At 36.2% G+C, this 27,674-nt stretch overlaps 1 protein-coding gene across 1 annotated transcript; it reads right to left on the reverse strand.

Annotated features, from left to right (window-relative positions):
• Window positions 1-937: 937 nt before the first annotated feature.
• On the reverse strand, window positions 938-27,566 carry Kap3 (kinesin associated protein 3; the record flags this gene model as incomplete). The annotated part of the gene is given in 7 exon segments (XM_064685716.1): window positions 938-2,413; window positions 11,257-11,442; window positions 11,498-11,634; window positions 11,707-12,000; window positions 12,067-12,223; window positions 12,525-12,642; window positions 27,257-27,566. Coding segments are annotated over 7 exon segments (2,403 nt in total), but the record flags the coding sequence as incomplete, so codon positions are not given.
• Window positions 27,567-27,674: the final 108 nt, after the last annotated feature.

The following is a 27,674-nucleotide window of genomic DNA, read 5'->3' on the forward strand; positions in this document are numbered from 1 at the left end:
CACAGATATGTTTACTTTTTGCATGTATTTCCGGATTCATTATATAGTTTGACGAATTTCATTTTTAAAGACTAGCACATTTGGGTGCCATATTTAAGCCCTGATAACGTTTATGGCATGTCCACGTACTAAAGTTGTTCTATTTATGTTTTTTTCTACAATTGTTTTTTCTGGTAATTAACACATATCAGTAATGAAGGAGTTTGGGAGAATATTTAACTTTTTTGTTTACCATTCGATAGGGGTCACGGATTTTGAAAGATATTAGCTCGAATCCATATCAGAGGTGTTTCACACTTTTCGGAAATTGTATCCCTCTTCGGTAAAAATTCAAATATAGGATTTGTCCGATCAGTTATTTTCAAATCCCTACATAAGAACTCAATGAATACGTGTTTCAGCGATTTTGGAAATCCCACCCTCAACTGTAGTGATTGTTTATTATTGAATCAGCTTCACTTATTTCTGAGATTTCTGTGAATATTTATGAGATGCATTTTTCGCAAAATCCACCGCTTTTAGATGGAAATGCGGGTCAAAAGATTAATGAACGAATGTTTATTTTCGATTTCAAGGTTTTCACAAGACATATAATATTTGATGGATTTCAAAATAATGTTTAAGTATTAACTTATTTTTAATGTAAAAAATAACTAAAGATGTTGAGTTTAAGATAGTACGGTTAGGCTTAAATCGTCTACGTACGGTTAATGGGTGAAAATGCACAAAATAAGGCAGAGGAATACACACTAGTTTTAAATAACGTATTATGGGTTGATTGTTTTAGCTATAATTCAATCATATTTGTATTTATGGTAACTCTTTAGGATATAAATGTTCAAATATTAGACAGTCGAAAACGACCGTAATAAGGAAATTTTCTTGATTACGTTGCTCCTCTTCAAATCTCAAATGTTTTTAAAAATATATAACTCACCTTTATACGCTTGGCCCACTCGCTATCACTTATCGCAATAATATCCAAACAATAGTCGCACACTTTACGGATCTCCTCATTTTTGTCATGCATAAGATCGATGAGATAAGCTGGCGATTCAGTTTCCTTAATCATGTACTCTCGTGTGCTTTCGTGTCGCAGAATTTGCTGGAACACAAAAATGATCTGTAGCACAATCTCATCATCCTCTTGCTTGGCCTTTAGCAGTTCGATTAATGATATCACGACCTTAGCGCGACAGAAGAGGAGTGCACAAAGCTCATCGAAAGCACACGTGCCCAGATAAACGATAGTGTCGAGCACAACATCGTCAAGTCTTGCGCAGGGCACTAGCACTTGTCGTATCCAGGGTATTAGTTTATGATTCTGCAGTATTTGCGAGTAATCTAAGTCAGTTAGCGCTAGGTTACCTAATATACCTAAGCACTCCACAATGAAGGACTCATCGTCACAGATCGTTAAAATGCGCGCTAAGTCCCCTACGTATTCAATGTATTGTAGTTGTAGTGATTCGTGTTGCGAAAGGTTGCGCAGTAGTTTCATCAATAGGGCATCTTGGTACTTAAAAGCTCGATCCATGAGACTGTGTAGACGCTGACCTTCAACCATAATATGGGCATTGCGTCGGTTCAATGACAAATTAATACAAAGCGCTATGAGATCTAGATCAACCTTTACATTTAGATTCAAAATGATAGCATCTGTGGCCATTTGTACGCACTCTGTGTGCATAAACATAGACTTGACCTTATCGTCGAGGCTCATGTGGTAAAGTATTTTAACCGCAACTCCGTGATGCTTCTCGTCGTTAATAAACATAACCAACAAAGGCAAATAGCCATCAGCAACCATTTTAAGACGCATTGTAGCATCAAACGACAAATTAAATACTAGCTTAAGTGTTACCTGCACCAGATCTGTATGCGGGTTTTGAAAAAGGCGTGGTAGTTTCGACACAATGTTTAACGCGTACATCTCATCCTTGTTGTCGCCTACAATGGAAAGCTTCTTAAGAAATGTGGTAGCCAACATAAGTAAATCAATATTCTGACGATCAAGTGCCTTGATCAGCATCTTAACAATGTTCTTTCGTCTCATTTTCTCCTCAAGCTTGACGTTCTCGGCCATGTTTAACAACAGATAGAAAGAAACCCGAAGCAACTGTTCCTGTTTCTTGGCAAATATCTTAAGTTGTTTATTCAGTCGATCGATTTCCTCTTTTTTTATTTTAGGGTCATTTTGATCCAATGAATTAATGCATTGCGTTCTTGCCTCAACGGGATAAACGGTTTCCAATGCATTTGCACTACCCCTGGCAGAAAGCGCCTCATGATAACTGCAGTTTAGTATTTGATTTCTCATAAGCGAAGAGGAATTGGTTCCGTGAAAGCTACTCCAATTTCCCGACTTAGGACGCTGTTTTAGCTCTGGTATACGGCGACGTGGCGGCTCCATCTGGAAAAAAATAAGATTATTAAAACCAAAGTCAATTGAGGTTTACCTTTTGAGCTTTTCAATCCATGCAACTTGCTGTTTCTAATAAGTACTGATTCTTTTTTCTCTGTCATGAAATAATTATAACAAACTTTTCGTTAACCCGGATGTTACTAATCGTCTAGTATAAGTCGAAATCGTCCTCCAGCTTACGAGACTTGTGGTTCATGGTCCCGATGGACATTTCCTATGATCCCGGAACATGCAAAAATAGAATGTACCCTGAGCTTCGGCTCTATGAGAGCCGTGCAAGCAATTATGTTTGTATATGTGTGAATATACATACATAACAGCATATTTGAATGTGTTGCTATTCACTGCTCTGGCTTTAGCTGGCAAATAAATAAAATTTGTTAATTTCTAGCGCTGATCATGCATGACCTATCCCAAATATGTATTCACATACGAAATATCAAAAACTTTAAATCTTGCCTAATTTCCATCGGACAGGCAGGCAACCAACACACTAACGCATAAATACAAAATTGCGCAAGTGTGCGTGTATGGCGAGCCCAAACAATTTTGAATGCACAAATGCCAACGCTTAGGTACCCTTAACAACGATAACGAGCTAAAATGCAAGAATTTCGCATCGACGTGGTAAACGCTTTCTTTATTTCATATTAATTGTCCCTTCAAATGGGAAGAAATGCATCCGAAATTTGAGCAAAAATTGAAATTGTGCGCATTTTTGCTTGTGCGGACACATACATGTAAACGATCCCTACCTATAATGAGAGAGAGCACTGAGAGTAAGCCAAACAGTTTCCTGTAGTGGGAGCGAGATAAAAAACAGCGATGGCGCTCTATCGATCAAATCATATGGATGAGAGAAAGCCAAAGCAGTTTCCTGTAGTGTGAGCGAGATAAAAAACAGCGATGCCGTTCTACCACACAAATCATATGTATTTGCTACTTTCTTGCTGTCTGAGCATGTAGCGTGTCTCGAACCCGAACAAAAACGAAGACGACCTGCCGACAATAAAAGCTTGGCCTCATTCTTTTACTCTAGTTGTTCAGTCTATACGTTCTATGGTTAGTGATACTAGTCAAGACAAGAAATAAAATTCTTCCAAATGTAACGTCATAATATATGATGTTGGTGTGCCGTATGCGTAACCCATGGCTTTGGCATTCAAATTTTCTACCTACTGGCGCCGGGTCTCAGTTCTGCAACAACAATTTAGTACCCAAATTGTGTTGTTGTTTCTACGCCTTGTATAAACGACAGAAAAACCAGCAACAAACACAGCGGCATTATTTGTCCCTGTTCTTTGAACTGAGTTTCCTATGTCCTCGAAGTCTCACACCAACTTTTCAGCGATCAAAACAGACGATGAGAAAAAATGGGGTTTCATGCGCACTGTTGTTGTTTTGCAAATGAATTGTTGTTGCTTCCTATTATAAATGAGCTATATTTTTTGTATTTGACGTTGCGTTTGCAGACCAACCTAATCGACCTTCCGCCAGTTTTAAAATGTCTCTGTTTATTACTCAATGACACAAATCATAGGTATTTCTTGCTCTTTTGCTCTCTGAGCAAGTGAACGAGTCTCAGACCCGAACAAAAACAAAGGCGACTTTGAACCAGAAATCAGAAAAATGCATTGCCACATGCGTTTCTTCTAACGGTCTAGTCTATATGTTGTATGGTTAGTGATTCTTGTCAATTGACTCATTCAACGGTGGTTGATGATTGCATATACGACTGATGGGGATACTTGCCAGACACAAACCTTCAAAGACAGTTTTCTAAAGGACTTGCAAAGTGTCTGCGAGCTTGATGCGTCCAACTGCCAGACATTAAAAAAAAATATCCGTACCGAGGAGGAGGCCAATCCTATCAGACTGGTGAATAGTTTCGTCCGCAACTGCCGCACTCGCGAGCAACCTTAAATCTGACGTGTCGATTTCCGGGTTTCCGGTTTTGCACAGAAAAAAGATTTTTAGATTTATGGTGCATTGGTTTGCTGGTCCAAACAAGGAAATTCATAAAAATCTTCAGAACCGCTTGCAAGATGAGAGTGCTGCTGAAGGTGCTTCAAGAAAATGAAATTCGTACAAGGCACAGATTAGCAAAAGTTTGTATGCATGTAGGGTTTGCATATTGCGTTTGCAACCTAGCTGTATTTCGGGTAAAAGTAAATGTTTTTCTTCGGCGGCGCTGATTACACAGTAACAGTTATAAATTATATGTGTTTCTTCTCCTTACTTGTGTGCACCGGTCTTATTGTCAAGATAAAATCTGATTCGTTTATTGGATTCTCCTCTTTGAAGCGAACAGACGTGTTTTTTTTTTGTGCTCTCCGTTTTGTTTTGATTTTAATAAAACACTGGCGTTTTAATATTTATGTCTATATATAAAACTGTTTGTCCTGACTGACTGATTGGTGATCAACGCACAGCCCAAACCATAAGAGCTAGGATGCTGAAATTTTCAGTGTAGTTGCCTTATGTGATGTAGGTGCACGTTAAGACGGGGTTTCCACCCGCAAGTGTGGAAAAATCGCGAAAATCGTTTGTATGTAACTTTTTTCTTTACGATCCGATCGGCCCCAAACTTATTTTCAAAGATCTTTGTTCAAATTCATTTGAGGGGTGTTTCACACTTTTCGAAAAATCCGTTCCTCCTTGGTGGAAATGGAGGTCAAAGATTTGGTGAGTGACGTTTCACGCTCAAATTCATTTCCAAAGATCTATAAGAAAAATCATTTGAGACGTGTTTCACACTTTTTGCAGAATCCAAACTTTTTCGGGTGGAATGAGATTTAAAGATTTTTTGTGCGAAGTTTAAAGTTGTGTCCGATTTGTTTCAAACTTTTTTTCAAAGCTCTACATAAGAACTTAATGAATACGTATTTCAGCGATTTGGAAAATTCCACCTGCAACAGTGGTAAATTGGCGGAAAACGGTTGTATGAAAGTTTTTTGTTTACCATCCGATCGGCCCCCAAACTCATTTTCAAAGAACTATGTTCAAATTCATTTGAGGGGTGGTTCACACTTTTTGAAAAATCAATCCCTCCTTGGTGCAAATGGGGATCGAAGATTTAGTGGATGACGTTTTGTGCTCAAATTTATTTCCAAAGATCTATAAGAAAAATCATTTGAGACGTGTTTCACATTTTTCGCAAAATCTAAACTCCTTCGGTGGCAAATGCATTTCGAAGATTTTTTTGGTGAATTTTAAGTTTTGTCCGATTTGCATAAAAGTTGTTTGATTCCCGTCCGATCATTTTCAAAATCATTTTCAAAGCTTTTTGAAAACATTGATTTTATAACTTACGTGAAGGTAACGGGCAAGGCCGGGTTATACCCGCTAGTATTTAATGTATTTATATTATTCTGTTTGCCTTCTCGGTTTATTTTTTTTATTTTATCGCGAGTGCATGCTTGTGGCCTGTGCATTTTATCATATAAATATTGTTACTTTTAAATTTGTGATCTTGTGCAATTGTGTTGCGCTATTAGCTCTGTGGGTAAGCTCTTGTTGTTGTTTATGCTTAACTGCTCATCGCCTCTCTTGGTGTGCAAGATTTCGTGAGCAAGCAAGCAATCTATAAATAGACTACTCTCTCGCACTCTCGCGCTCTCTCAAATTTTTTCAATTTGTGCTTTGATCTTTTTCTACTTTACTTTATGTCGCTTGTTGGTGCTCTATACGCTATTAATCTAAATAACTCTCTTTTAACATTTGGCTGCGTTATTACAGTAGAGAACCATAATAACGAACCATAACATTGTATGTTTTAAAAAAACTTGCCAAATGCAAATTACGGCAAGTCAATCCAGCATACCTTGTTGGCTATGTGATATTGTCGTGCATTCTAAATATGCGGGTTACACTGGCCAAGTGGGGGATGCTATTGCCAAACGAAATGGTTTGCACTATAGTTGCGACTCGTGTAGGGAGGTGGAGTGGCTTTAGAAGTCTGATTGTTGGTTTTCGTAAACTAAACGATCAGCTCACAGCCCTGGATACCCAATTTAACAGCCCAAAACTGTTGGATGCGTCTCCAGGGCCTAAAAAGCCCACTCCCTGTGATTTTCCGTTGCCTAATACCGTTCAGCCTCCGGCTGCAATTCAGCAGCCTACTATACCGATTACACAGCAGCTCATCTCGTTTGTTACCCCGGTAGCTGCGAGATCTGCTGTGGACACTGATTCTGTCCCGAAATGTGTGACATCGGCACGAGAAAAACCAGTCGAATTATCCGTATCGTCCGCTGTCGTAGAAGTTCCGAAAGGGCGACAGCAACAATTAAATTTAGAGAAGCCGCTAGAAGGCTCGTCGTCCGGAATACCGGCTGTTTTAGGTACCACAGCTAATAGTGTTCCCTCTGTCCTAACTGTGGCGCCTTAGCCTCTAGTGGGTGTTCCACCGAAAAGACATTTTTGTTTCTAGGCTAGTCCCTCACTTCTCATCAGATGATGTAAAAGCCTTTATACAGGCAAAACGGTAGAGAAATTTCAGAAATTTATTTTAATATTGCATCCTTTAAAATAGGTGTTCTGCCAGAAATATTTACTAACATTTGTTGTAAAGAGTTTTGGCCGGAAAACTTAATAGTTAAAGAATATAAAGCCAAAAATAAAAAACGGACTCCTATTTTATTACCACCTGTTTCTAGTGGCGCAACAACTTTAGTTGCTGCGTCAAAAAACTAAATTCTTCTTTCGAGCTTGCTTACCAGAATGTTAGAGGTCTTAAATCTAAACTTGTTAACCTGTATTTAGAGTTTATTGCTTTTAATTTTCAAATTATCGCTTTTACTGTGACCTCGCTGAAGCTTGACATCTCAGACTCTTCAATTTTTACCTTCAAATACACCACTCACAGATGTGATCGAGCTTCCCGTATCGGAGGAGGAGTACTCATAGCTGTGGAGTCTGGTCTTTCGTCGGAACGCATTGAACTTCCCATCTCAGAGATTGAGTTGGTGGCTGTGAGAGTTGTATTTGGAAGTTTTTCCATACACCCTTTTTATATACCCCCTCTATTTAACTTATCCACTTATCAAACCAATTTTAATGCTATTAAATCTATCTCCTCCCTACTTTCTGAAAGGGATCTTTTAGTAGTTCTTGGGGACTGTAATCTCCCTAATGTCGATTGGTCATCGTCATCAGACTCAAACTTTCTGTTGCCGGCTTCGTCAAACGAATTTATTAATGGTCTACATGAAATGTCCTTACAGCAGGTTAATCGTGTGCGCAATTCAAGAAACAGATCTCTTGATCTAATTTTCGTGTTGGATTCGTTCGACAGAGTTGTGCACAGGATATGGTCATTGATCTACCAGCCCGAGTCCCTATCAAGGAATCGGAATTAGCTGAATGTTTTTTCCGAAAAGCTAATTTTCATAAACTGAATGATCGTATTCTGCAAGTCGACTGGTCCCAACAGTGCAATTGTGCAGACATTGATGTTGGCATTAAGCTATTTAATGATGTCTGCGTTCCTCTTGATCACCCAGCGAGGCCTTATAGGTCTCCCTGGTTTTCAAGTTAACTTATCAGATTAAAAAATGTGAAGTCGAGGTGTTATAAAATGTTTAAGAAATCCGGACATCACTCTGATTGCTCCCGCTATGCAGTTGTCCGATCAAATTTTTCTACTCAAAATTCCATCTGCTATAAGGATTACCTTCGCCGTTGTCGCCTCCAGTTTTCTCATAATCCTAAGCAATTTAGTAACTTTGTCAATTCTAAACGAAAGACATCTGTTTTGCCTTCTTAGGTTAAGTTTGCAGAAGAGAGCGCGAATACTGATCCAGGCATAGCCGATCTGTTCGCAAACTTTTTTCAAACTACCTACTCCTCCTCTAGGTATAATAAAAATCAGTCTTATCCTTATCAGTTACAGAGGTCAAACAGCATCTTAAATCCCATTATTACGGAAAGTTCCCTTCTCAGCGACCTTAACACTATCATGCCGGTTTACACACGGATGGTGTTCCTACTTGTGTGCTCAGGTACTGTGCTGCAGCATTATGTAAACCTGTGTTAAAACTTTTTGAATTGTCCGTGAACACTTCATCTTTTCCGACCATTTGGAAGGAATCATACATTATCCCTCTCCATAAGAAAGGAAGTAAGTCCGATGTCGAATACTATAGAGGTCTTTCCAAATTATTCGCTATACCTAAAGCTTTTGAGAGAATAATAACATCTCAACTGCAATATTTATGTAGTTCTATCATTTCACCTTCCCAGCATGGGTTCGTGAAGCGCAGATCTACAACCACTAACCTTCTTGACTTTACTTCGCTTTTAATTGATGGGTTTAAGAAAAGGATGCAGACTGACGTCATCTACACTGATATCAGTAAGACTTTCGACTTTGTAAACCACTGCTTGCTGCTTCATAAATTATGCCTTCTCGGCTTCCCAGTCAACCTCTGGAACTGGATTTCAGAGTATTTGCGTAACAGAGCCCAAAATGTTCTTTTCAGAAATTCGTTTTCTAAACGAATTCAGGTGACTTCCGGTGTTCCTCAAGGTAGTCATCTTGGCCCGCTACTCTTTACTCTTTTCACTGATGACCTTCCCTCGATACTGTCTCACTCTCGAGTACTAATGTATGCTGACGATGTGAAGTTATGCCTTGCATATAAATATATGGCATCATGTTATCTCTTACAAGCTGACATTGATGCGTTTCAGGCTTGGTGTCTAGCCAACCTCTTAAACTTAAACATTAAGACAGAATTGAATCCGTTCAGAAACAATTCTTGTTGTTTGCCCTTCATAGTTTAAATTGGGATCCTCGTGTGCGGTTATCGGCATACTCCAGCAGACTTGTGATGATTAACCTTCCTTCCTTAACTAATCGTAGAACCATGCTGGGTGTAATATTTATCCATTAATTAATAACTGGTGAAATTGACTCTTCTGTGTTGACTAGCCAATTAAATTTCTCTATCCCTACTAGACTAACACGTAATTTTACACCCTTATCGCTTCAATTTTGCTTAACTAATTATGCCTTGCATGAATCGTTCAGGGTTCTCTATGATGACTATAACAAGCATTACAGACTATTCAGACGGAGAAGACTCCGTTCTCTTCCTCGTATAAAGTCTTCTATTCTAAACTATTTAGCTAGTAGATAGTCTTATTTTTATTATACCCTTGCAGAGGGTATTATATTTTTGTCGTGAAATGTGTAACGCATAGAAGGAGACATCTCCGACCCCATAAAGTATATATATTCTTGATCAGTATCAACAGCCGAGTTGTCCGTCTGTCTGTTTCTATGCGAACTAGTCTCTCAGTTTTAAAGCTAGCTTTATAAAACTTTGCAGAATTCCCTGTTTCTGTTGCACGCAGTTCATTTGTCAAAACCAGCTGGATCGGACCACTATATCATATAGCTGCCATAGGAACGATCGGTCGAAAAGTAGGTTCTTGTATGAAAAACATTTTTGTTTATAAAGTTATCTTTACTAAACTTGGTATTTATTAGTTTTACTACGTTCCCCATATATATGCGAAATCCTATTAAGATCGGACAACTATATCATATAGCTGCCATAGGAAAGATCGGTCGAAAATTAAGTTTTTGTTTGGAAAATTTTTATGTTTTTCAAGATATCTTGACCAAACTCGGTACTTATTAGTTTTACTAAGCTCTCCATATATATGCAAAATTCTATTAAGATCGGGCAACTATATCATATAGCTGCCATAGGAACGATCGGTCGAAAATTAAGTTTTTGTATGGAAAATTTTTATGTTTTTCAAGATATCTTGACCAAACTCGGTGTTTATTAGTTTTACTACGCTCCCCATATATATGCAAAATCCTATTAAGATCGGACAACTATATCATATAGCTGCCATAAGAACGATCGGTCGAAAATTATGCTGTTGTATGGAATTTTTTTTGTTTTTCAAGATATCCTCCCTCCACTTATGCAAAATCTTATTCACATCGGGCTACTATATCATATAGCTGCCATAGGAACGATCGGTCGAAAATTAAGCTGTTGTATGGAAACCTGTTTTGTTTTTCATGATATCTTAACCATACTCGGCATTGACTATTTTCCCTGTGCTTCTTAGATACGGGCAAAGCACTATGAGCATTTTGAAAAGGTTGGGTCTGCAAGGGTATTAAATCTTCGGTGTGCCGAAGATAGCACTTCTTTCTCGTTTTTTTTTGTAATTGTTTTTGTGCATATACTCGTAGTTTGTATTCGTTTTTTACTTTTTTACTTTGCAACTCGTGTCGTACGTTACACAACTGCGCCCCTCGGTCAAAAAAAAAAAAAAAAAAATATAATATTTAAGTACTGTACACACATGTCTGAGTTTATAAAATTATTTTGTGATATACGTATTTTTGTTTACATATAATATTGGCTATTTAAGGATAATATAAATATGTTTATTGGCATATAAATATGAATTTTGTTAAATGGTTATTTATTGTAATTAATTTGACTTTTAACGAATTATATAATTGAAATAATATTATTCAAATAACAGCCAATTGGTAGAAGTTCAATTTAATAATTCAATGCCCATTTCATGAAAATCATAGTTAGTATAACACAAAAAATGTTTATAGTGTCATTATTATAAAATATTAATTAATTAATTATTAAATATTATGTGTTTTATGTTTCTATGATGAGCATGAGTGTGTTTCTAAAACAATCAGCAAAAGATCAATTGTGATTAGTTAAGAAAGGTTAAGAAACGAAGTATGGTATTTTAATGGAAATAAGATATATACTTTTGTATTGTCGTTAAATGAGTAACTATCAACCTTTGGTAAGTGTAATGATCTTATTCACCTCTTTTGGTTTCTCTTCTTTCATAATGTCCAGGGAGTTCTCAGTACTACGATTAAGGTTATCCTTGCCGGTCTTGGCCAACTGCGGTGTGGAACTGTTAGGGTGCTTACGAACATCCAGCTCGTTACGCATAGTTTCGTAGCGACGCAATTCGAAGTCGATGATATCCATGCACAGCGACCCTATCTGTTGCGCAATGATCTTAAAGATTATGATAAAAATTTTACTTGCTTAAACTTACCTTGTACTGTACAATAAGTGGATGAAACTTGGTGTAGGTAGAAAAACAAAAGAATATATAAATAATGTTTGTGGATAAGTCTAAGCTTTTCCGCCAATCTTCGCGCAGCACTCGGGATAACGCACTGAGGCAGGCCTCTACAAAAACAGAGGTAAGTCAACAATTTGCAACTTGCATACAGCAAAAAAAATAAGAATTTAACAAGTTACCACTTTTTTCTAACTCTTCGAGATTATCGGCATTCCGAGCCATCTGAAGTATCATGGCAGATCCGCGTACTCGCTCACTCAACTCTTCGTAGAGTAGATCGACATACTCCTCAATGTTGGTAATGGTGACATCCGCCGTTGATATAGCTGACGTTGTGGCCCCATTAGACCCCGATCCCATAGTTATACTAGATATGGCCCCCACACTGTTATAAGATCGCGCAGAAGAGCGCGTATAAGATGTGTGCAGCGCCGCCGATTTACGATTGTTTGTATGTGGATTGTCAGCAATATCTGCGTTTTTTTAATAATAAATAGGTTTATAGCCGTTAATAAGTTATTGGAAAAGCTGGTCCTCACCATTGTATTTACGGTTCTTAAGGTAGAATATGATTTGCTCCACTTCGTTAAGCTGCGACTTGTGTATAAGCTCACATTTTTCCACCACTTCGCGAGCAAGGGCAGCGGGATCTGTTTTGATATTCAGCGAACGCAGGCGTATTGTTTTCTGACAATGCTTCAATGTGTAATCATGCATTAAACATATGAGATAAGCAACAAGTATTAATAAATTTAGATATATTTAAGAATATTGCATTGCGACGATGCGCCTGCATAGGTTGAAATTATTACTTTTTGAAATTTTAAAATGGAAACATTTTATTTTACAGTTATTTAAACAAAAAGCTATATGAATTATTGTCAAACTTAAAATAAAATTTTGGTTTTTATTTTATTCTGTAATATTCACAAGTAATCTAGGAAACACTAGTAAAAGTAAAGTAATAGAATGTTAACCTCGGTCTTGTGTTTCAAACCTTTTTCTCCTCAATCATGGGATTGTTGGGTTCTCCAAAAACGGTGGCCTCGAGCTGATAGTTCACTATTAGTGCCATGTCCGTGGGGTGCGGTTCTATACAGCCGCCTTTCCAGCGTCTGTAACAACAAAATGTATTAATTGAGAAGAATATATTTCCATCCATCTTTAAATCTTAACTAACATTTTAGCATCCGAAAATGCGTAGTTTAAGTCGGAGAAGTTTTAAATGAAAACTAAGTGAAAGAAGGCACTAATCTCATGTTATGTTTTAGTATGTATGTATATCGCGATAATTTGTGATGGTACCCAATAGTTAGATGGATAGCTGTATTGTCTCGGAAGCTTATGAGCTTAGTTTTTGTTTCAGGCAGTATCGAACCACTATGCAATATAGCTACCGTAATAACGACCAGCCGAAAAACAATTTTGTTTTTGAATATGTAACTAATTATTAATCTACAAATCACAATCACAGATGAAACCTAAAATTTTAAGAAATTATATAAACATTTCCATGGACTTAAAACACAGATTTCCTACGGAGCCAACCTCAGTACACAACATGCATTCATATGTGAATACAAATTTGGAATAGGTCATGATCAGCGCTAGAAAACTAACAAAATTTATTTCTTCACCAGCCAAAGTCAGAGCGGTGAATAACAACACATATATACATATTTTGATGTAGTTATGCATGCATAATTCACACATACAAACATAGGTGCTTGCACGCCATTGGCTTAGACAAGAACTTCTCTCGAGCATACAGTGTCCACAAGCAAAAATGTAATCAATCTATGTGTGCTATTTTCCTAACATAGTTATTAAACAAGTTGCGCTTTGCGAAAAATTATTTTATTCTTTAATTTTCCTGTAAAATTTATCGTTAGTATCATTTAAATAAAGCATGCATTTCATGGATAAAGTAGAAGTACTTTGCGTCGATCTTAAGTTCAACATTTTTTCGGTTAATGTACTTCGAAAACGAAGCGACGCAAAGCACCATCGACCAGCTTTGCTGAAGGCAGGCTGGCGACTAACTTCGTTGCTCGTGTCAGCATCAGCAAGCCGCGACTTTGGCATTCGTTCGTCTGAACGAACAGCCATCGGCAGGCATGTCGTGTGAAGCCTCAAAGGCCAGAGGAAAGGACAGGCTAGAAATTTTGCGTCGCATTCAAATGTATGGGTGTTACTCATCTTAGTGTTTATATTGTCTTTGGTTCAAGGGATCCCAAAGTCGAGAACTCCCGACTAGAGCCTCTTACTTGTTCAATATTTCGAAAACTTTAAAAATTATGTGTTTCTGCCATATTATTAAAAAACTTTTACACCAATAAAGAATCAATAGATACACCCATAATTGGAACCCATGTAACGATAAACTTTGAATAGCATCGACACGCCAAGGATTTCATACGCTTGTGGACATTTGGCTTACTGTTTTTCATATAAGTAAAAAAGAAAATAGTGGAACTAATAATGCTAAGCTCGGTACAGGTATTTTGGAAAACAAACAAGTTTTTTCTCACGAGAACTTAATTTTCAACCGATCGTTACTATATCAGCTATGTCCGATCCGGCCGGTTCCGTCATGCGTACTACCTGCTATGTATCAATGGGTAGATAACTAAAATTGATATTCTATTTGTGTGTATGCACATGTATACAGAAATTCTTGCGCTTTTCGCTAGCTACCTAATGGCTTTCTAATAACCACACGTTTTCTTTAATGACTTCGGTGTTTATTAATAGATTTTGATTATATTTTCTGCAGTAGATTTTATTGTGCTTTAGAAAATTTGTATATTCACAAAGAATCCAATTGACTTAATTATCTGTTTAAATCGATGTGGGAGCAAAAAGTGAACTGTGCCGAAACCCGCACACGCTTACATTTAAATTTATCCCCGTTACTGCCCAGCCATCTCCCATTCTACCTCTACTAGGAGAGCGCAGTGGACCGCATATTGGCTTTGCCACCCCACTGTCATTTGGTGTACTAATATACTTAACACCTATATACATATATATATCATAAGCATACCCCAGCTTTGATTTCCGATAATTCCCTAGGAAACCGATATACATTTCCATTTCTCCACTCTGTGATTTTGGCCTTTCGTCTCCTTTCAGGTGACACTGTTTAAAAGAAATACTACCTGCGCAACGCATGCAAGTTTTTCTCACGCCCCCCTGAACTATGTCTCACCTGTAAGTGCTCTCTGAATGAGCGCTGCGATTAGTAATTTCGGCAAAAAGTTTCCAACTTGTGCCTTCGACTTAAGCCTTTAAAGCTTCGCTCGCTGTATTTTAAGCAATACCCACGCCTTAAAATCTGGAGACTTATGCTGTTGACTCGTCATCTCATGTAACAACTCGCGATAATTAGCAGCCTGATATCTAGAGTCGGGAATACCAACAAATCCTGCGGCTCACCCTTTACCTCTTTCCGCTTCTTATAACGTGCCAGGCACAACGTCCTTTCTGTAACGCGTAGGAAGAGGAATTTTTGAAGGTCAAGTGAGCAGTAAGCCAGTCTTCCGCTTGCGTCTTTAAGACTCGCGTGGGGAAACAAAAATTGGTTTTGGTAAGATTTGCGTCCTTCAAGCATTTAGTCGCCAAATTTAAATATTTTAAGTGCGTCATTAAAGTACACGAAGGCTTTGGATTTCAAAAGACGCCTAAATAACCTTATCCATCAGTCTGCATAATCCCAGGACTGCCATTTTCCAGTTGCTCCAGGAGCTGTCGCTTCTTTCGATGATGCCTAATTGCAGCATTTTATGCACTTCGGCCCACATGAACTTCTGCGTTGCTTTTGGTTCCCTCGATCAGCAGCTTCTGATGCTGCAACAGGTGAGTCTTCCCAGGCCATCCTTTCCGAATTGATGATATTCGTGCTTTAGATTCTTCAACATGCTCCTCTCCCAGGTACCAAATTTCCGGATCAGTCATAACGTCATCACCATCTAGATAATAGCTCACTTCTAAGTTAGATATCGTTATCTAAGATGTCTCCGGACGCACCTTGACCTTGCTATAGTTCTGGAAGTTAGTAAAATATGAGCTCTTCTTTTTAATACCTTATTTTACCGGAAGAACGACGTGACCTAAAATTGGCCAACTGGCTGACCTCGCCATCAACGGGTATGGGGTACGGGGTGTCTCATTGACAACTACAACTACAACTATTTTAATTAAATTTAGTTTGAACACCGCTAAGAATTTTGAGCACAGACTGTGAAATGTAAAACGAATACTTCTTTATTTTGTTTGTTTATGCACCTACTAATAACTACAAATCTTACTAACATCAATATCTTCTAATAATATCAACAAAAACACAACAACAACAAACACAACTTAACACAACAAAATTACTCACGTTTTTTTCATTTTTTCAACAAAAATCATACACTCAACAAGGGAAAAATCATACACTCCACAGGCTGAACAAATCTCTATGCACAATCCTGACAGTGGACAAATATTTAAGCGTCATATGCTTAGTTCGTCAGCCTACTGACCATGAAGTTTATTCGACTTCTGCCGCATTTCTGACCACTGTTGGGTGTGTCACAGATGCGGAGCAGGAGTGAATCTGTATCGTCCTGGGTCATCTGGATGCAAAGCTTTTCTTAACTACGACCAGTACACACCCAACTTAGACACAAAATAAGACAAAGCAAACAGTAAGTAATAAATAACATTTAGTAACACTACGATAATATCACATCTTTTATTTCGTTGCGGTTTCCACCAGACTACAAAGAACAGTCACGAACGTTTCGCCAACATACGATCGTGTCATACCGCCATCAACCACAATGAAAAAAAATTCCTATGTCAAAGGACATCATTCCCGGATCTGCCTTCTCACTGCGCAACTATGGAACATCAATACATGCCATAAGAATTCAGGTGATAGGTGCAAATAACAAAATGTTATTATATCTTTAAAAATTAGTGAAACACTGGACGGACCCACAAAAATAAATATATGTATAAAATTTATATTATTTATATATTTAAATTTATATATAATTTAAACTATAAATAATATGTAAGAGTATGTGGAAAATTGTATACAGCTTAGGCTACCTTGCTCCAAAAGAACTCTCTGAGTCAAGGGGCGATAGGGAATTTTTATATGTATGCCTATATTTATACCCTGAACCAATTAAAAATGGGTAAAAAGAGTATAAAGTATTTGTGCAAATGTATGTAACAGGCAGAAGGAAGCATCTCCGACCCCATAAAGTATATATATTCTTGATCAGCATCAATAGCCGAGTCGATCTAGCTATGTCCGTCTGTCTGTCCATCCGTCGGTTTTTCCGTATGTATGAACGCAAGGATCTCAGAACCTATAAAAGCTAGGGACTTGAAATTTTGAACGTAGGTCCTTCTAGTGCCCAGTAATCTTAAAACATGTAAGAGCTTGAGACTCCAAATTTTGGAAGTATGTCCTTCTAGTGCCCAGTAATCGATAACTTGCCCGTTTCTGAGCAATCGATTAAAACCGATATGGAAATACTGTTTTTTTGAGAAAATTTCGTAAGAGTATAAGAGTATATGTAGCTTCTTGAATAATATATATAAATCAAATATCTTTCATTTTATAACTATCACCATCAACAGCCCATTTGACATAGCCATGCCCGTATGCCTGTTTCTATGCACACTAGACAACAGTTTAAAATCTATCATCTAGAAACTTTCCATAGGTCTGTCTTTTTGTTTCAGGTAATACATATGTAGCTGCCATAAGAATAATCGGTCCAAAAGTAGGTTCTTGTACGAACAACTTTTTATTTATCAAGATGTCTTACCCAAAGTATTCATTTATAAGTTTCACTATGCTCCCTAAAAATTTCCAAAATCTTATCAACATCGGACTTCTATATATCATATCATGCCATCATGCCATAGAAACGATAGGTCAAATATGGAAACCTGTTTTTATATTAAAATAACTTGACCAAACTCGTGATTTATTAGTTCCATTATGATTCACATATATATGCAAAATGTTATCAAACATCGTAACACAATATCAAATATTCATATAATTTAGTTATATGATTTAATTTAATAAGCAAATTCTGTTTAAATGCAATTGTTTTCTTTTCCTATGCCTTCCAGCATGCAGAATATTATAGAGAACGCCTCACGTTGGGCGCCTTTGCCTTCCACCAGAAGGTATGCACAATTTGGTAGTGAAAGGCGCATGTACTTTGTGTATTCCTCCCGAAGAAGAAGACATTCTTCTAGCATGCAGAATTTGGCAAAACTTGGCGTTTTATAAGATCGATCACAATTACCACCTGCTAGAATTGCCTATTCGATTTTTTCCCCGTGTTAAACCGAAGTAAAGACATCATATTTTTACAACTACTTTTCTTCAGAAATTCATGCTGCGAGATGTACAAATGATAAGTGTTGATATAATGAGTGAAATTGGTTTCACAACATTGTGTTGTGAATAATAACTTAACAACAATGAAATAGACACAAACACTCATTCATACAAAAGCTACAGTGACCAAGTTTTATAGAGCAAAGAGAAAGAACAAGATTAAAATGTAATTTTCACACTTTACCCTTGGTACTGAATTGCTTTTATTGTTTGGTCTCACTCGTCGTAGAGCATCTGAACAGGCAAGTTGACGCGCTCAATAATCGCAGTAATAAATATTAAAACGAATATAAAGTGAAACTGAAAGTGCTGTTGTGGGCGAAAGTAAGGCAATATTCCAATAGGTTATGGGCCCAGACATCGCAGAAAATAAAAAAAAAATATATATATATAATCGTGCACAATTAAATAAATAAATGAAAATAAAAACATTGAAAAATATTTGGCAAGTGAAAACAAAGTTTAAAAAGTAAAAAAAAAAAGAGAACAAGTTTACAAACAACCATTTGGCCTTTTTTGAAAACGTTTATATTGCACAAAAAAATATTTAAAAGTTTGTGAGTATTTTCACACAAGAATTCTACGGGATAATGTTTTAAGAAAATAAAATAAGAACAATGCAAAAGTATAGCAAATTCAAAATTATTTCTCCCTTTAATGGAGAAAGGTATTCTATCTGGAAATTTCCTTTAAAATCTCTTTTAGCTGTGAGTGATATTTTATATGTTATTGAAAAAGATAAACCAGCAGAGATAGACGATAAATGGGCTAAGGCAGAGAGAGCAGAAAAAAGTATCATATATGAATTTCTTAGCGATTCATTTCTGTCAATTGCTGATAATGATAAGACAATTTAATGCAAAGACAATTTAAGAAAATTTAGACTCAGTGTACTAGCGTAAAAGTTTAGCATCGCAACTTTTCATACGGAAACAGTTATTAACATTTAACTCCACACTCCGACACTCCACTTATTAGTCATTTTAATAGATTTGACGATTTGATAAATGTGTTAATAGCATCTGAAGCTAAAATTGAGGAGGTGGATAAAGTGTAACACTTACTTTCAACTTTACCTTCTACTTATGATGGAGTGGTAACTGCCATTGGCAATTGAAATCTTGATCCTGGCATTTGTCAACAAAAAAAATCACGAGATCAAACTTAAGAATGCTAGTAAAGATACAAGCAGTACAATTTTGCAAGCTGTAGCTCCAAAAAGCAAAAAGGACAATAAAACAAGGCCGTTTCATTTTAAATCAAAATGTAAGCCCAAGCACGTAAACTATTTTAGAACCAATATTCACTAACACTTTTTTCGCTAAAAAGGGACACTTTAAAAAAGATTGTTTTAGCTTTAAAAGGAGTTTGAAAACAAAAAAAAAAATAAAAATCAATCGAAGTACAACTATACAACCCAGAGGAGGTTTTGCATTTATGTTGAGGCATGGTATAAATTATAAAGATTAAGGAAACGTCTAATTCATATTAGACTCTGGAGCCGAAAAGCGGATAAGACGTTAAGGAAAGTATGTGTGTAACTAGTGTTGCTATAAAACATTTGCAACGGAATCTAAAATAAATTAAAATTATCGTTTGTGGCATGAGAGATTGGGATACATTAGCAAAGGGAAGTTTTAAGAAATTGTGCGAAATAATCTGTTTAAAGATATGGAAATCTTAATAGATGTGCAACTGAATAATGAGATATATGAGGCTTGTTGTAATTGGTAAGCAAACTAAACTATCGGTTTGAGAAGTTTTAAAAAGTAAAGAGCATATTAAGAGGCCTTTATTTATAATTCATTCTGATGTTTGTGGTCCAATAACACCTTCTAGTATTGATAGAAAGTACTATCATGTAGTTTTTGTTGATCAATGTACACATTATTGTGTGTTAACTTTATGGCGCATTTCCTACTTTTGGAGATTTAATCACAAAAAGAGAAGCTCATTACCGATAGGCTGTAAATCTCTACATTAAGAATGGAAGAGAATATTTGTCTAATGACATGGTGAAATGGCGTGGGCTACCATTTAACAGTTCCCCATACACCACAACTAAATGGAGTATCCGAACGCAATGACTAGTTCGACAAAATTGGATAAATGTTTTTGGAGTTTTTGGAGCTATGAACCAAATGGATATAAGTTGTGGGATATGGGTACTAAAGTTTTTGATAGCAGCAGATGTTGTTGTTGATGATTAATATGGAAAAATCTAGGACTGTCGGACTCGAAGTTCCAGAATGACAGTATGGAACGGGTAGGAAATATCCAGAATGATACTCTGGATAGTCCTCAATGGATTTCGAACATAGATTCGAATGAAAAAGAGTCATATTTCCCGAATAAGAGTACGGGAGAGAAAATCTGATAGTAAATATCAGATAAACAGCCTAGTGAAAATGCCGGTCCAACTGAATGGGTTGGTGAAAAATTGCTTGGAATGAAGAAGAAGGGAAGGGTTACAGGCTTCATATAGATTTTTAAACAGTTGAATGCGCAAATTTTTTTATAGTATTCCAGTTACATATACTGAAATTAAGAATAGAAGTGACCATTAAAGAAGAATTAGATTTCCCTTAATTTTAATAACACATGGACTGTGTTAGAGCAACTTTAGGGTAAAATCATAATTGATTGCAAGTGGGTTTTTACTATTAAATATAAAGCCAGTCTAGTAGCTCGAGGATTCACAAAGGAATGTCTTATAGACTGTGAAGAAACATTTGCTCCAGTTGCAAGAATATCCAGCTTTCGATTTACTTTATCAATAGCCAACCAATTTAATTTTAAAGTGCACCATATGAATGTAAGTATTGCATTCCTAAATGGTATTTATGAAAGAGGAAATCTATGAGTATTCCTGAAGGTTTATCACATGCAAGTGATAAAGTCTATAAATTAAATAAGTCAATTAATGGATTAAAGCAGGCGGCACGATGTTGGTTTGAGTTTTTTGAAAAAGCTTTAAAAGGAATGGGCTGTGTTAATTCAGCTGTTGATCGTTGTAACTATCTTCTTGATAGTGGGGATATTCTGAAAAATATATATGTGCTTTTGTATGTTAATGATTTGGTAATTGCAACAAAGAATAATTAAACGTAAAGTAAATCATAACTAAGGAGTAAGTTAAGGATGACAGACTTATGTGAAATAAGAAATTTCATGGGAATAAAAGTAGAAAGACATGATGGTCATATATATCTAAGTCAGTCAGTATATATATTAGTAATATTCCAAAGTTTAACATAGAAGAATGTACTCCACTTCCAAGTAAGCTCAATTATAGTGCTGATTTAAAATTAACTTTAGTTAAAAATTTAAATTTTAAAGAAGCCATAATTGGATATGCTGATTCTGATTGGGCTGGAAGTGAGTCTGATAGAAAAAGTACAACTGGGTATATATTAAAAAAGTTTGAGACATGTCTGATATGTTGGGACACAAAGAAACAGATTTCAGTGGCTGCTTCTTCTACTGAAGCGGATTATATATGGCTTTGTTTATAGCAGTTAGAGAATCTCTATGGCTAAAATCGTTAATATCTAGTATACAATTTTTATTAATCCGACATGCCACAAGAGATCAAAACGCATTGATATAAAGTACCATTTCCCAAGAGAGCAAATTAAAAATAAACTAATTACTCTTGAGTATGTTTCCACAGAGCACCAAGTAGCCCATATCCTGACAAAGCCGTTGCCTGCTGCCAGTTATGTGACCCTCAGAAATGATCTGGGTCTTACAAAAAATTTTTTCCTGCAATATTTTGTCTACGAAATTTTAATTTTTTTTCAATTTCGAATAATTATTATTAACTAATGATCCTGTGTAGTTGCAAGCCTTTTTGCAACTAATTTATTCACACTGCATGAGTGCAGCGAAATTCAAACACTTAGATTTGTTTTTAAATGTATTTATTTTGCCGCGCAGGGCACTTATTAGAATTTATAAGTTTTATATTGTTGCTTGGCAGCCAACTCAAATCAGTTGTGCCTAGGTTGCGATCAAACGAAAAACTAAAAAACTATGACATTATGTAAAACGAACGAAACGAAACGAAACTCCAATAAGACGATCGCCGCTTAGAGCGAAGGGCAGCGGGAATCAATGCAAAGCAAAGCAATGCAGACAGCAACGGACCAACGAAGAGAGTGGGTAGCAGCTTACAAAGAGCGCGCAAGAACTATTTTCTCTTAGGCTGTAATTATGCTTGTTATCTTCTGTTGTTGGCTGCTGCCCGCAGCCGTCGGTGTTGTCTCTGCTGTTACTTGACCAAACAGATCCGATTAAGGTTTTTCCTGGGTTCTCTTTAATCCTAGAACTAGTTTTGAAAAGAACTATTTCTGCTGTTACTTGACCAAACAGATCCGATTAAGGTTTCTCCTGGGTTTCCTTTAATCCTAGAACTAGTTTTTAAAATAACTATTTCTGGAAAAATGTGGATCATTAATATTGTTCCCAGAAAGCGCAAATTGTGCTAGAAATTAAAAAGTTCACTGTATCTTTTGAGGAGGTTTGTTGAAATAATGAGTGAAATTGGTTTAACATAACTGTGTTGTGAATAATAACATAACAACACTGAAATAGACACAATCACTCAATCATACAAAAGGCAGTTTTATAGAGCAAAGAGAAAGAACAAGATTAAAATGTCATTTTGACATTTTAGCCTTGGTGCTGAATTGCTTCTATTGTTTAGTCTCACTCGTCGTAGAGCATCTGAACAGGCAAGTTGACGCGCTCAATAATCAAAGTAATAAATATTAAAACGAATATAAAAAGTGACACTTAAATGTTGTTATTTAATTGTGGACGATTGTAAGGCAATATTCAAATAATTAGTAAACAAGATCTAATGGATGGCACTAGCATAATTTTTTTAATAACTTCCAAGTTTCTAAACCGATCTTGATGAAAAGCTTCTAAAACCTACGAAAAAGGCTAAAAGAGGCTTTCGATCTCGATTTGCATAGAAAGGGCAAATGACTGGTTTTTTAAGCTAAGCTTATACTGCGATGAAGTTACTTCTTAAAAAAACAAACTCACCATCCCCGCAACTTCAAGTCATTAATCCGTAAACAATGTTGCAACTAGCAGCGTCAGCATAAATGCAACTGCCGGATAACATATGCACACTATTGACTAGTATATTAACTCCATGATTTAAACATAAGTTCTCAACGATAAGAAACCATATTTTTATTTGATCCCTAACAACCTCGTTTCCCTTTCCGAACAGAAGCCCGAGCATTATGGCCCAAAATATGACCTATCAAACTATAAAGAACCCATACCATTCGCAAGGACCATTATTATTTGATTATTAAAACTTACAAAATAATAAGTTAATTATTCAATATCACATCATCTCTATATATAAAACTGTTTGTCCTGACTGACTGATTGGTGATCAACGCACAGTCTAAACCGTAAGAGCTAGGAAGCTGAAATTTTCATTGTAGTTACCTTATGTGATGTAGGTGCACGTTAAGACGGGGTTTCGGGAATTCAACCCGCAAGTGTGGAAAAATCGCGAAAAACGGTTTCAAACTTATTTTCAAAGATCTTTGTTCAAATTCATTTGAGGGGTGTTTCACACTTTTAGGAAAATCCATTCCTCCTTGGTGGAAATGGAGGTCAAAGATTTGGTGGGTGACGTTTCGCGCTCAAATTCATTTCCAGAGATCTATAAAAAAATCATTTGAGATGTGTTTCACACTTTTCGTCGTATTCAAACTTCTTCGGGGGGAATGCGATTTAAAGATTTTTTGTGCGAAGTTTTAAGTTGTGTCCGATTTGCTTCAAACTTATTTTCAAAGCTCTACATAAGAACTTCATGAATACGGGTTTCAGCGATTTGGGAAATTCCACCCGTAACAGTGGTAAATTTGGAGGAAAACGTTTGTATGAAAGTTGTTTGTTAACCGTTTGATCAGTTTCAAAATCATTTTCAAAGCTTTTTGAGAACATTTATTTTATAACATACGTGCCACGGGCAAGGCAGGGTTGTACCCGCTAGTATAATATGAAGCATTAAAAAATACGATCGCACCATAGATTCTATGCAAACAGACGATTCTTTCTCTGATTCCATAAACATTTTAAGAACTTAACTCTCTTACAAAATAGAGTAGATCTACTCTTACCCACACGAGAGTAAAAAATAAGAGTTAATGGCCCCGGAACTTTTATAATGATGCTCAAACAATTAATGCATAACTAAACAAAAATGAAAACAGCATGCTTGAAATTTCGAAACAGCAAGCCAGTTTTCATGGCAAGATTATGATTTGATTCTAAAAAGTAACCGGCCACATAAATAACGAATCATTACAAATCTTCTAATACCCAAAATACAATTTATAAAGAATTTGCCTAAAAAATTAAACGAATTTGTAGGAACCTCTAAGTTTCTAGCCCACAGTGCCTCCTTGACGAATGTTTAAAAATATATAAAAACCTATATTGTACTGAAACGACTACAACAATCAACGCTTAAAAAAAAACCTTTTAAACGAAAAATATCAGCCTATGCGACGTTAAAAAAGGAGGTGTTATTTTTATATCACACATACACCAAATTTAAAGTTTTCTTTTGCGTCCATGATCTGCTCATTCACACACATTTGTATGCCTGTGTGTGTAGAGCTTGAAATTCAGAAATCGCAAAAAGTACAAATCTTGGAAATTGGCATAAATGCTTTTATACAAACTTGTGTAAGTGTGCGTGCATGGTCGGCCAAAAAAGGTAAAATATGCAAGAATTTGCATCGACGCGGAAAGATATCTGGGAAAACAATAAAGTTTTCAATACAACAACTTAATTTTCGACCGATCGTTTCTATGGCAGCTATATGATATTGTGGTCCGAATTTAATAGAATTTTGCGTATATATGAGACGCATAGTAAGACTAATAAATGCCGCGCTTGGTAAAGATATCTCAACAAACCGAAATTTGTTTCATACAAGAACCTACTTTTCGACCGATTGTTCCTATGCCAGCTATATAATCCAACCAGTTCCGACATATGAACTGCGTGCAACAGCAAGAGGGACTTCTGCAATGTTTCATAAGGATAGCTTTAAAACTGAGAGACTAGTTCGCATAGAAACAGACAGACGGACATGGCTATATGGGGTCGGAGAAGTCTCCTTTTATGCGTTACACATTTCGAGACAACTGTATAATACCCTCTGAAAGGGTATAAAAACAGCGATGACTTTCTATCCCACAAAGCATAAGCACAAAGTATCTCTAACTCTCTTTCTCACTTAGCAAGTGGGCGAATCTTGGACCCGAACAAAAATGAAGTCGCCGCTGGACCTGAACTACAGAAAATGAATGGTTAGTACTTTTTTTTAGCTGCCCCATCTATATATTGTATGGTTAGTGATAGAGCGGAACCTTCCCGTGGTAACTCGGAAACTAGGAGGAGAATTTCAGGACATGAATTCTTAAAGGTTCTGAGATCAATGCGTTCATGCATGCGAACGTTCGGATATGGCTAAATCGACTCAGAAAATATATACCTTATGGAGATACATTTGCACAAAACTATTACTTATTTTCAATGGGGCCAAATATTTTTGAAATAACGTATCCAAAAAAGTATCCAGGCACGTGCTAGTTTCAATCATTTCTGGCTAACGACTTCTGTTAATACCCACATTTTGTTAGACAAGCCTCACTAGAAATGCGTCACATTCAAATGTGGGGGGGTAACTCATCTTATTATTCAATTGTGTTTGATATGTGCAATCGGGTACTGTACATTTTAGCACTCGTAATTCTTTCAACTTGCTACATACAGTATGCGATTTTTTGTGTTTATTTGAATATAAATGTACCTAAAAGTGAGTATTTTTCCGATATTTTTTATTTATCAAAACCAACGATTTTCAACATATTAAACAGATCCAATAAGGAAGATAGGCTAGAGGCAAAGCCAGTAAGTGGTGGCCCCTGCAAAATTTCTGACCGAGATAAACGGAATATTTTTAGAAAAATTGAGGAAGCCACTAACAGCGTAATTCGTAATTGCGAAAACCGCAATATATTTTTCCAACAGTTAAGTTCGGAAAATTGTCAATGATGGTGTCGGGGAGTATGTTTCGAGCAAGGGTGTCGGAGATTTGACCTTCATTGAAAATACTATACAATATCAGATCATTTTACTGACACATCTCGTCAGGAGTGCACGGAAATTTATATTTTATAAGGGCAATAAGCCAATTTTTAAACTTTATCAGGAGAATAACCCGAAGCAAAAAGCTCATATGGCGAGGGTGTGGATGTTGAACAACTGTGGAAAGGTATTGGACACTCTACCGCAAAGTCCTGATATGAACCCAATAGAAAATGTGTGGATTTAAAAGCTGCTGTACTAAAGGAATGGCAGAAGATTCCAGATTCATACAAAACCTAATTGAATCAATGAAACGGCGAAGGCAGGATGTATGTGACGCTAACGGCAGCCACACAAAAGATTAAATAAAATATTTTACCTCTTTTTATATGTTATTTATTTAGTATTAAGGTTTCGCGTAAAAACACTCATAACTGCATACAATTTTAATGTTATAAGTTTTTTAAATCCAAAAAATGTTTAGATGTTATTTATTTTATTTTTATGCCGTTAAGTTCCAGGAAAAAAGAAAGAATCAAAATAAATTAGGTATGAAAAAAATACGCCATTTTAAGTACATTTATTTTTGAATAAACATAAAAAATTTGGTTTTTTTGTTTTAGTAAAAACGCTTTGTTTACATACTGTATGACCTTCACCCTCCTATCTACCCCATCCACTGAAATCGACATTCGTAACTTATTTGTTTATATTAGTTCATTAATACATGTCAATCCCTGGATTGGTCCTAACCAATCCGAAAGAGTACATATTGATAGTCTGATAGATAGATTAAATTAATACATTTTAAACAAAAAAAAATGCAACACTGAAAAAATCAGCTGGTTTCGTGAATAGACACAAAAGTATAATACTCTATATACTTAAGCTTATATAAATAGCATGCATATTTTAAGACGCAGAGGTTTCGTAGGTATAATTGTTTTGCTTTTTGTATGGCAATATCAAATGTAAGGACTAGTGAAAAAATCGATGACAGCTGTCAGTGTGCGTTTTAGCCAATTAACAAAGCGAGTTTAATTCAGGTATAAAGTTTCTTTTCGTATAGCTTAGAAGAATTAAACTAAAAATTAGTTTTAAATTGACATACATATTTGAAAATAAATATAAACACAATGTTCTGCCCCTTATGCTGGAACGTCACACTTACTTTTTAATAAACTTTGCATCATCGCTTGTTTGCATTGCTGTCGTAGAAACTTTGAAATACTTAATGAAGTAATCTAAAATTGTTTATTTTTGTTGCAACTTCTAGGTCGACGCCGCCTTTGCTGATTCGTGGTCTTGTTTTAGATATTGTGGTCATACGACTTATTCGGGAGACTGTTTAACTTTGAAAACCACGTAATATCATATATAAAATAATAATTATAATGAATAACAAATAGAATCAATACAAGTCCCAGTTACTCGGAAAACTAGTCGAACATTAAAGTCCACACATCCTTTCGATACGAGCATCGACAAAGATGTTAGTGATGAGCGATATTTAATGAAATAGTATTTAAAAGTAACTAGTTCCTGTTGTTAGCAATAACAAAAGTAATGTCAATTTACACTGAGTACAT

Source organism: Drosophila montana, unplaced genomic scaffold (genome assembly GCF_035044405.1).
Source record: "Drosophila montana isolate Dmon_TW-CO22-7 unplaced genomic scaffold, ASM3504440v1 contig_3085_1, whole genome shotgun sequence".
In the NCBI taxonomy this organism is placed as follows: Eukaryota; Metazoa; Arthropoda; class Insecta; order Diptera; family Drosophilidae; genus Drosophila; species Drosophila montana.